This window comes from Saccopteryx bilineata, chromosome 8 (genome assembly GCF_036850765.1).
Source record: "Saccopteryx bilineata isolate mSacBil1 chromosome 8, mSacBil1_pri_phased_curated, whole genome shotgun sequence".
Classification (NCBI taxonomy): domain Eukaryota; kingdom Metazoa; phylum Chordata; class Mammalia; order Chiroptera; family Emballonuridae; genus Saccopteryx; species Saccopteryx bilineata.
Window position 1 is genome coordinate 26860961 of NC_089497.1, and position 12092 is coordinate 26873052.

A 12092-nucleotide genomic window follows, 5' to 3' on the forward strand; every position below is an offset into this window, starting at 1 on the left:
GCCATCCCCAGCGCCCGGGCCATCTTTGCTCCAATGGAGCCTTGGCTGTGGGAGGGGAAGAGAGAGACAGAGAGGAAAGCGCGGCGGAGGGGTGGAGAAGCAAATGGGCGCTTCTCCTGTGTGCCCTGGCCGGGAATCGAACCCGGGTCCTCCGCACGCTAGGCTGACGCTCTACCGCTGAGCTAACCGGCCAGGGCTGGACAGTTTCTTAGAAAAATATAATCCTTGGAAGATTTTTGAAAGAATTGGAAAAGTTGTATTAAGAAAATAAAATAAAGTATCCCAGAATTAACCTGCCCGTGAGGGAAGACATCATAGAAAAAGAATTTTCTTTTAAATTTTTTGCACCCAAAGGAAAGATAAATTTGTAGAATGCTGTATCATTCACAGCAGACACTCAAGACCAATGTTATTGGAAAACAAGAAGTTATTTGCCTCTTCACCTGGCATGAAATCTTTCAAATCATTTTGGTTCGCCTTATGGTAAAATAAATGGCAACACACTACAACTAATACGGTTTACTTTATTTCCCTCAATTCAGTCCCAGAAATCAAAATAGAAAAGGAAATACAATATTTTATACTTCCGATGAAGGATTTATCTCTAAATGAAATCTTTGTCACAAAATACTCAACACAAACGTAAGCACACTGCCAGTCTACAAAATGAATGCTGATCACTGGAGGTTTTTCTACTTAACGAACAGCAATTTAATACCCACTTGGCCTGAATTACTTGGTTCAACCAAAGTTACCAAAATTACTATGGGATATATAAATTTCATTCAATTTGTCCTCAAAACCATGTCTGAAAACCTCTTCAGCTTATAAATTGAGAGTTCACATGTCTTCGTGGATATTATTTTTCTTCCTTCGGCATTTCTCAGAGCCCAGTGTGGTGTGCATACCTCTGCTTTAACACCCATTACATATGTGACTTGCTCCAGCTGCCCATTCACTGATGGCAGGAATGTCATTTTGTATATATCTATAAATATAGGTACCTATAGATATAGATCTATTTTTGAGTACATAACACCTAATAAAGTGCCTGGCACACGTAAGGATATCAATAAACATTTGGCGAATAAAGTAACAAATTAAATACCTCCAAAATCTATGAAAACTATACCTCAACTACAAAATATAAGATGCTATTATTGAATTATGACATATTAATTTAACATTAGGATGTGAAGACTGAGTGAAGCTTACAGTTGTTCATCTCCCTTGGACTCAATAACGTAAGAAACATATTAGTGACATAAGATAAAAGACTTGACTAGACGTGGTAGAGGAAATGTCTTTATGGGAATCTCAGCCATGTAGTGGCCATTATGCCACCTTCATGTTGATGTGTTTCCTTAGGACGACTCAGCTCTGTTAGGTAATCTGGCACTAGGCTAACACTAGGGAACAAAGTCCTCTTGTATTATTGTCATAGTCCAGTTTTATCCCCTAGTTAAAGATGGAAAATTTACACTTAGAAAGCAAAGGGGTCCAGATGAAGCCGCTACAAAGCCCTTCCCTATAGAAATGGTTTTTTCTATAACACCCATGCCTGTGACTCTTATTTATGGAGTCAATTCTCCTAAGACCTTAAACTCTTCTAGAAGAATATCAGTCAACTTTCAAATCTTCTTTGGCTGACTCTCAGTTCAGTCCAGTGCTGTTCAGTATATAATCAGTTGTTGTTTAAAATACGTACTCTGACTCCAAAATAAGTTTTATATATTGGAAATGCCTCTTTACACATATATACCCCAGTAAAACAAATTAAATATAATATATACAATGGGAAATAAAACCCTTGAATAGGTGTCAATGACATGATTATTCTGCAGAATTATTCTACCAACGTGCCCTCCGAGGGATTTTCTTCTCTTTCTCCAGGATGAATCTGCACTGGGGCTGCCTGTGACTCTTCCTTGAATGGATTCTTCTTCCGAGTGGAAAGAAAAGGAAATCTGGTCCATGTCAGTCTCACCGTCATGGTAACAACCATCAAAGGCCATAGCTTGAACTGCATCAATATTGTACATTGCAGAAATCTATAAGAAGGTCTTTGTTAGTAAGTCATGAATGTGGTTTTATGAATAGAAATTACAATAAAAATCTAAACACTCAGGATTTAAAAAGACATAATTTCAACAAATGCTAAGAATGTTTTGCTTATTTAAAAGAATGTTGGGCCTGACCAGGCAGTGGCGCAGTGGATAGAGCATCAGACTGGGAGGCGGAGGACTCAGGTTCGAGACCCCGAGGTCACCAGCTTGAGCGCAGGCTCATCTGGTTTGAGCAAAAGCTCATCAGCTTGGATCCAAGGTCGCTGGTTCGAGCAAGGAGTTACTCGGTCTGCTAAAGGCCCGCGGTCAAGGCACATATGAGAAAGCAATCAATGAACAACTAAGGTGTCACAACGAAAAACTGATGATTGATGCTTGTCATCTCTCTCCATTCCTGTCTGTCTGTCCCTGTCCATCCCTCTCTCTGTCTCTGTAAAAAAATAAATAAATAAAAGGATTTTTGTTTTGCTTCTGGTATATGACTAAAGGTCATTTTAATAATAAATGGAAAACACTGCCTTGGAGATAAAATCGGCTTACTTTTTTAATGAAGCAAATTACAGTGTTTTCTGGCTTGTGTCTGGTTGAATATAAATACCATTTCTCTTTAAGGCTTTACTTTGAGAGAGAGAGAGAGATTCTCTGGTACAAAGCAGTGTCTAGGAAGCAGCCGTTACTAATTGTTTTCTGAGAATAGAAAATCACTTCTTGATCTATCGGGAAGTTAGAGAATGAACATTTATGAACAGGCTACAAGTAGATGAAAGTATTCAGAATTCAAAATGGAGGGAGCAGAGTAAATACTGCCAAAATGTGTATTTGGGTCGTAGTGATTTAAAAGCCTAATATTTTACTGAATTCAAAAGACATGGAGACTAGAAATAAGTCAGATAAAGATAAATACCAGGCCCTGGCCAGTTGGCTCAGTGGTAGAGCGTCAGCCTGGCATGCTTGGGACCCGGGTTCGATTCCCGGCCAGGGCACATAGGAGAAGCGCCCCCCTATTTGCTTCTCCACCCACCCCCCTTCCTCTCTGTCTCTCTCTTCCCCTCCCGCAGCCAAGGCTCCATTGGAGCAAAGATGGCCTGGGCGCTGGGGACGGCTCCTTGGCCTCTGCCCCAGGCGCTAGAGTGGCTCTGGTCGCGGCAGAGCATCGCCCCCTGGTGGGCAGAGCGTCGCCCCTGGTGGGCGTGCCGGATTGTCTCTCCCCGTTTCCAGCTTCAGAAAAATACAAAAAAAAAAAAAAAAAGATAAATACCATATGGTTTCACTTACACTGGACTCTGAAAAACAAAATAAACACAACAGAAAGAAACTCATAGATAAGAGAACAAAACAATGGTTGCCAGATGAGAGTGGGGTGGGGGCCGGGTGAAAAGGGGGAAGGAATTAAGAAGTGCAAATGAGTAGTTACAAAATAGTCACAGGGATGTAAAGCAAAACAGGAAATATATCAATAATATTGTAATAACTGTGTAGGGCGCCAGGTGGGTACTAACTTACCAAGGGGGTCATTTAGTAAGTTACCTAAGTGTCTAATCACTATGCTGTACACCTGAAGCTAATATAATATTGAAAGTCAACTGTGATTGAATAAAATTATCTTTTATATTCAGCCAAAATACTTTTTAATTTAAAAAACTTAAAGATAAAAAGAAACAGAGAATGTTTATTCTGTGCAGTTAAATTAACCAGGGACCCATATCAAGTTATGCTGTTCCTTTTAGTTGTAACTGTAGAAATTTTCCATAATAAAATGAAAATGGACAAAATAAACATGAAATGAAATCAAGGCTGAATAAGCAACCTCAGACAGCCATTTAATAAGATTAATAATATATTCAACTCTGGAGCTGAGACTAGAATAACTATGCACAGTCTCTTCCGTGGTTTTGCCAACCACCCGGAAGACGGCTAAGTCATCCCTCTGGGCGTCCACTTTTCATCCTAACAAAAATCTCATTGTGGGCCCTGGCCGATTGGCTCAATGGTAGAGCGTCGGCCTGGCATGCAGAAGTCCCTGGTTCGATTCCCGGCCAGGGCACATAGGAGAAGCACCCATCTGCTTCTCCACCCCTCCCCCTCTCCTTCCTCTCTGTCTCTCTCTTCCCCTCCCACAGCGAGGCTCCATTGGAGCAAAGATGGCCCGGGCGCTGGGGATGGCTCCTTGGCCTCTGCCCCAGGCGCTAGAGTGGCTCTGGTCGCAGCAGAGCGACGCCCCGGAGGGGCAGAGCATCACCCCCTGGTGGGCAGAGTGTCACCCCCTCGTGGGCGTGCCAGGTGGATCCCGGTCGGGCGCATGCGGGAGTCTGTCTGACTGTCTATCCCCGTTTCCAGCTTCAGAAAAAAAAAAATACAAAAAAAAAAAATCTGATTGTGTTAAAGAGGACATAATCTGTGAAGAGCAAGGGTGTCATTTTTCTCCTCCATTATGACAATTTAGAACTAGCTGTATAATTGATTAAATCTTATAATATATAATTTACTAGTAAGCTGATCTAATTTCTACAAGTCTATAAGTCGGTTTTTCCAATAGAAACACTTTTAGCACTAGTCTTTAATTTTTCACTCCGGCCTATTAGTAATCACATAGCTAAGGCATATTATATCTGAACTATAGATATGATTGTTTTAGACTAAGTTCTAAATTTTGGAATTATGAAAACATCTGCATGAAAGAATAAGAAAGAAAATTGTTGCCTGACCAGGTGGTGGCACAGTGGATAGAGCATCGAACTGGGATGCTGAGGACCCAGGTTCGAGACCCCAGGATCGCCAGCATAAGCGCGGGCTCATCTGGTTTAAGCAAAGGCTCACCAGCTTGGACCTAGGGTCGCTGGCTCGAGCAGGGGGTTACTTGGTCTGCTGAGGGCCCGTGGTCAAGGCACATACATATGAGAGGGCAATCAATGAACAACTGGGGTGTCGCAATGCGCAATGAAAAACTGATGATTGATGCTTCTCATCTCTCTGTTCCTATCTGTCTGTCCCTCTCTCTGACTCTCTGTCACTGTAAAAAACAAAACAGCCTGACCTGGCGGTGGCGCAGTGGATAGAGCTTCGGACTGGGATGCAGAGGACCCAGGTTTGAGACCCCAAGGTCGCCAGCTTGAGCGCGGGCTTATCTGGCTTGAGCAAAAAAAAATTTTTTTAAAAGCTCACCAGTTTGGACCCAAGGTCGCTGGCTCCAGCAAGGGGTTACTCGGTCTGCTATAGCCCCACGGTCAAGGCACATATGAGAAAGCAATCAATGAACAACTAAGGTGTTGCAACGAAAAACTAATGATTGATGCTTCTCATTTCTCTTTGTTCCTGTCTGTCTATCCCTCTCTCTGATTCTCTCTCTGTCCCTGTAAAGAAAGAAAGAAAGAAAGAAAGAAAGAAAGAAAGAAAGAAAGAAAGAAAGAAAGAAAGAAAGAAAAAGAAAGAGAATTGTTTTCTTTCTCCTTCCTTGGGTAAAGGTCAGTCAACAGTGAGGATAATTTTTCCACAGCCCTTGCTGTTCCCCCAGCTCCTGGTATCCGGGGTGGGGCTGAGACACGCTTGTGTGGTGGCAGGAAGAGAGCTTTGCCTGACTTCATGATTTCATAGGACCTCCGCTAGCCTAACATTCCTAGCTGTTCTCACCATCCCTCAATTACTCCACCCTGGGGACTTGGAGAAGGAACAGCAGGTGTGGCTCAGTCTCACTCTAGTCCTCACTATGAGATCTGCATTGGTGTCCAGGTTTGATCTCTGAAATAAGGCAAAAGGAGACTCTTCACAGGGAGAGTCCAGAATTGTCTAGCTTAGCCAGTGACCAAGAGATTAAGTACGTTTAATTTAGTGATGAAGTATTAGTGAGCCCGCCTGCTTACAGATCTAAGCCACTTTCTCCAAACTGCTTTATCAACAAACAAACAAAACACATGATATTATATCTATCTATCTGGCTCATACATCTCGGTATCACTGATTAGCCCCAAACGCACAGACATATCCACATGTCCTTCTGCTCTGCCCCTATCAAACTCCTGTTCCTTCACACCAGATGCTCTGGGCATTCATCACAATGAGAACTTAATATTTATGTAGCACTTCATAGCTTGCAGAAGTTCCAGACCTATATATATAGTATACCCTTTGATCTTCACAACAGCCCTGTGAAGTGAAGAGGGAAGAAATCCCACAATCTTGCAAATGCAGAATACAGGAGGAGACATCACCTGGAAACAGAGGCAGGAAGTGCTAGAGTTAGGTTTTCCTCACTTCTCCTGACTCCAAACCTCGTGCTCCTTCCTGATGTCTAACAACTACATGAATGTCGGGCAGACCAGTTCTTTGAGGCAATGACACCTTTCGGATGCTTGGAACGAGTGGTTTCCGGAAGCTGGGGGAGGAGGAAGTGGGGACATTTAATGGGTACAGAATCTCAGTTCTGCAAGATGAAGAATTTCTGGAGGTTGGTTGCACAACAATGTAAATATACTTAACAAGTACTTAACCATGAACTTAAAAATGGTTAAAATGGTAAGTTCTATGTTGCATTTTACCACAATTTAAAAAAATAATAATTTTAAAAATGGATGATGCTTATCAACCCCCCCCCAAAATCCCTTGTTAATGATACACAAAAGGAGATTGTGTACAACCCCCTCAAATGAAAAAAGAAATCCGAGGTGAAGCCGTGTGTTTGCGGCAGGTTGGGGCCAGGAGACATAGGTATATTAAAGTCACAGGAGACATAGAGGTGGGCCACAATTACTTCACTGCCTCCATCTTGGGTTAACCAGCCCCCACATAAAAAGAAACAAGAGCTCAAAATGAGAACAACAAATTCTTTCCCTTGTCACATGTTTTTTCTGTGTCACCTTTCATTTCACAGATTACCTAAATCATTACTAGTCACAGCGTGGGCAATGGGTCAGCAGCACCTGGGCCTTGTTAGCAATGCAGACTCGCAGGCCCCACCCCCGCCCTGCTGAATGAAAACTGTGACAGGCCCCACGTGCTGCGTACACACCCGTCAGTGCTCACATCCATGAGCTTCTGGCTTGCTCACACCTGCGTATCAGTCTCTGTGGAGTACGCATGCGACAGGGACACAGAATCACATGCTTTCAACAAAAGAAATTGAGGCATCTGCAATAAAGCAAAATCAGCTCCTATTTCAGCTTTGACTCAAGGGATACAAAATGAAGGAACAAAGTCAGCATTGCAGGAAAACTGAATTGCCTTTGCAGCTCTGTTGGCTATGAAATTTTGGTAAAATCGCTTTTTCACTAAAAGTCTGCTTCCTCATTTTTAAAACAGAGATGATAATCTCTGGAAGGCATACATCAGGAAGCTGATATTGAAGGTTCAGTGGAGAAGAGGCTATAAAAACATTCTGAAAAGTATGGCATGCTCTACTAGACACATAAACAATATAAAATAATGTCGTGGGTGTATAGAAATGTTCATATCAGAATTTCTCAAACCAGTGTGAATATATTACATTGTTATAAGTGTATAGATATATGTATATTTATATATGTAGTCTTTTAAGTGTATGCTAGCTAGCTAACTGATTAATTTGATCAGTGAGTCTGAAGTACAATATCGTCTGTCAGTTCTCCTAATAACAGGGAACTGGTGCCCCAATCCTTTGTGAAATGAAGCAGGTAGAGATCAGTCTGTCCATATTTACTAAGCAGTGTCACAGAACCATGTAATAACATTTAAAACCCGGCAGGCACCTTATTCCCAGTATACCGTGGGGAGAAGGACCTCCCTTCATGTTCTACCACTCTCCTGAGAAACAAGAAGAGAAATATAACCCTAGCTCTTGCCGGAGACAAACATGTCATTTACTGGTTGAGAGCACAGCCTGGAGTCGGGGAGATCCAGAAGCAAATCCTGATTCCTCTTAAGCTGTGTGACCTCGGCCAAGTGACTACCCACCTGCTCCTATTTCACTGCGATAACACGAGGGTGATAAAGTGCTGACCTCTTGGGGTTACTTTGAGAATTCAATGACACACTACATGTTAGATGATTAGCACAATGTCAATACATAAAACACGCTCATTGACGCCCTTTTTTCCAGCGACAGAGTTAGCACACAGAAAAATTCCTCACACAAAAGACACCTGGCAACGGGGAGTGAGGATTCTGAGGTCACCAGCCAGCACCGAGCACAGAGAATGAAGTTCAATATTACATTGTCAAGGTCGTGTAAACTGGCATCTTGACAAGGATATGTACTTAATACAAAGGCTGACAATACTGCCAGAAGAGGGGCTGGGGGGGGGGGGTGTTTTTTAGCGAGAGAGACAGACAGACAGGAAGGGAGAGAGATAAGAAACATCAACTCATAGTTGCACCACCTTAGTTGTTCATTGATTACTTTCTCATTTGTGTCTTGATGAGGGGGAGGGGGCTCCAGCCGAGCTAGTGACCCCTTGCTCAAGCCAGCGACCTTTGAGCTCAAGCCAGCGGCCATGGGGTCATGTCTATAATCCCACGCTCAAGTTAGCAACCCAATGCTCAAGCTGGTGAGCATTGCTCTCAATCCGGCAACCTCAGGGCTTCAAACCTAGGTCCTCAGCATCCCAGGTTGACACTCTACCCACTGCGCCACCGCCTGGTCAGGCAGGAGAGGGTTTTTGATGAGGCTAATCTTTTTTACATTCTTAAGGGCTGTGATGATGAAGGCAAGGCAGTACCTTCCCTGTCTTCCTGAGCTGTTCCAGCTCCTCCGCGGTGGTGAGGTAGTTCACGGCTGCATACTCAATGACCGACAGGAACACAAAGAGGGAGCTGACCCACAGGTACACGTCCACGGCCTTGACGTAGGACACCTGGGGCGTGGAGGCACTCACGCCAGAGACGATCGTGGACATGGTCAGCACGGTGGTGATTCCTGCCATTTGAGAACAGTGACAAGGTCAGTGAAATACCCATTCAGTTCCAGGTCAGGTGCTGGATTCCACCCGCAGATCTCTAAATATTTCCGGGACGATATCAGTCTGGTGCTCAGGGTGATGGTGGGGAGGAGTTGCTGTGTGTTAACCCAGGTCACATCCTTGGATTTCTCTTTCTACCTCTCTTTGCTGCCCACACCCCATTGTCCATAAAGTTTCCTTCTTTCCAGCTAAAGACTCCAGTCTTTCAGGACTCAGTGCTTCTCGCCCGGGGCGGGCCTCTTCTAACCATCCCAGAAAGGTAAACACATACTCCATTTAAAAAATATTCCTCTAGGAAAGATATTCCAAGATCACTTCCACTACCTGCCTCACCATTTCACAACTCTTACGGTTAAGAAATTGTCTCCGCGTCTCCCTTTAATCTTTCCTTCATCGAGGAGTGATCCTTATAGCATTAAAGATTGCTATTCCCCGTATTTTTCTCTCATGGAGAATACTTACAAGCCGTCGTCACTGCTGTGCTCGGTCTGTCCCTTGTTACTGAAGTGTCGTCTAACTGAGATTCAGAATGGAAGTGTGCTGGGGAGCTCAGTTCCGTGTAAATATTACCTGAGCAAACTGCTAAAGGAGATACTTCTTTCTTTCCCTCTCCTCCTCTCCCTCCCCACTCCTCTCTTTTCCTCTCTTCCCTTACCCTCATCTTCCTTTCCCTCCCCCGTTCTTCTCTTCCTTTGCCTTCCCACTGCCTTCTCCTTCTTTTTCCTGTACCTTCTCTTTCTTTCCCTTCTTTTTTTTTTTTTTTTTTTTTGTATTTTTTGGAAATGGGGAGAGACATTCAGACAGACTCCCGCATGCGCCCGACCGGGATCCACCCGGCACGCCCACCAGGGGCGATGCTCTGCCCACCAGGGGGCGATGCTCTGCCCCTCTGGGGCGTCGCTTTGCCGCGACCAGAGCCACTCTAGCGCCTGGGGCAGAGGTCAAGGAGCCATCCCCAGCGCCCCGGCCATCTTTGCTCCAATGGAGCCTTGGCTGCAGGAGGGGAAGAGAGAGACAGAGAGGAAGGAGGGGGGGTGGAGAAGCAAATGGGCGCCTCTCCTATGTGCCCTGGCCGGGAATCGAACCAGGGTCCCCCGCACGCCAGGCCGACGCTCTGCCGCTGAGCCAACCGGCCAGGGCCACTTTCCCTTCTTTACTCCCTGGCATGAGCATCAGAGGTAAGAGATCAGGGTTTCTGGGGACAATGGAGAAGGAAATGACTCTGAGATTTCTTTAAGAAAACGCTGGCCTTTGGGAAGGCTATTCAGTGTTCACACTAATTTCTCAGAAGGATGCCACCAAATTACTGCCTGGAGAGGAAGTCTAGTATTGTAACTATTTGAAATGTACACAGGCTGGCATGGTTTTATCTTTTTAACTTCGCACCAGGGATATGCAAAGGGAATCCTTAATAATTTTTATAAGTTGTGAGGACATCTTAATGTCAACAGACAGAGTCCAAACAGCCAGAGGAGACCGTGATTTACCCCTCAGTGTACAGACGCAGCCCGTGGACAGCTCTCACCCACACGTTTCTAACTTTCCCACAGTAGCCCTGCAAGCTTCCCATCCGAGGGAGGCCCGCATCAGCGGCAGCGGCAAGGCCACGTCGCTATTGAATTTCTAATGAAGTTTTTCTGTTTGTTTGATCAAGGCCAATGTAGTTTGGCAATTGACAGTCACCATGGGAGGGCCCACAATCTCACCTTCCCACTGGTTTGAATTCCAGAAAAAGAAACCTAGGTGCTATTCTAGCTCTTACCATTAAATGCAGGCCACTGTCTCCTCGAGTTTCAAGCTTCCCTAACAATGGTCACAGCGACAATTTGCTTGTCGGTGGATGCTGCTTGCATTCCTTGCTACACAAACAAGAGGACGTGCAGTTTTTATTAACATTCCAGATGCGTGTGTAACCAAAACTATGAAATAAAACTTGCTTGCCTTTATAGAAAGTTTACTCACCACAAAACCCGGTCAAGATCATTAGCCACATGTTGCAGAAAAGAAATAAGAGCTGGGCCCTGGCCGGTTGGCTCAGCGGTGGAGCATCGGCCTGGTGTGCGGGGGACCCGGGTTCGATTCCCGGCCAGGGCACATAGGAGAAGCGCCCATTTGCTTCTCCACCCCCCCTCCTTCCTCTCTGTCTCTCTTCCCCTCCTGCAGCCAAGGCTCCATTGGAGCAAAGATGGCCCGGACGCTGGGGATGGCTCCTTGGCCTCTGCCCCAGGCGCTAGAGTGGCTCTGGTCGAGGCAAAAGCGATGCCCCGGAGGGGCAGAGCATCGCTCCCTGGTGGGCAGAGCGTAGCCCCTGGTGGGCGTGCCGGGTGGATCCCGGTCAGGCGCATGCGGGAGTCTGTCTGACTGTCTCTCCCCGTTTCCAGCTTCAGAAAAATGCAAAAAAAAAAAAAAAAAAAAAAAAAGAAAGAAAAGAAAAAAGAAATAAGAGCTGGGAGTATCTCAGTGATTAGCCTGAGTTTTATCAGGAGCAGGACTGAAACCTTTCTCTGTGAGTGTAGAGCACATGCTTTTTACATGCAAACTCTCTGCCTCTTGTGCTGAACCTCTAAAGGGAATGTCCTTTGATTTTAAGATTATAAACCAATCTGTATAGATGGAGCATCTCTGAGACAAGACATTATAGAATGAGTGCAGAATTAAGTCAGGAAGAATGAAGGCATTTGATGCTTTTCAACAGGCCAAAGTCTTACTATCTCCAGGACTTCACTGGTAAAATGGAATAAATCCTAAACTAACATCCTTATTTTTTAGCTTACCTCATTATTTTAAAACTTTTTTATTTTATTTTATTTCATTTTAGAGACAGAGCAATAGAGAGAGGGACAGATAGGGACAGACAGAAAGGGAGAGAGATGAGAAGCATCAATTTTTTTGTTGTGGCACCTTAGTTGTTCATTGATTGATTTCTCATATGTGTCTTGACTAGAGGGCTCCAACATAGTGAGTGACCTCTTGCTCAAGCCAGCAACCATGGGGTCATGTCTATGATCCCACACTCAAGCCAGTAAGCCCGTGCTCAAGCTGGTGAGCCCGAGCTCAATGAGCCCATGCTCAAACTGGTGACCTCAGGGTTTTAAACCTG

The 12092-nt window shown here is 44.6% G+C and overlaps 1 protein-coding gene across 1 annotated transcript in view; it reads right to left on the reverse strand.

The window, feature by feature from the left end:
- Positions 1–508: 508 nt before the first annotated feature.
- The window catches only part of GABRR3 (gamma-aminobutyric acid type A receptor subunit rho3), a 90732-nt gene continuing 79148 nt past the window's right edge, over positions 509–12092 (reverse strand). The window contains exons 8-9 of the mRNA XM_066241203.1: positions 8753–8949; positions 509–2051 (exon numbers count right to left, since the gene is read on the reverse strand). Coding sequence (XP_066097300.1) covers positions 1749–2051; positions 8753–8949 — 500 coding nt within the window. The 3' untranslated portion in view covers positions 509–1748. The remainder of the gene's footprint in view (positions 2052–8752; positions 8950–12092) is intronic.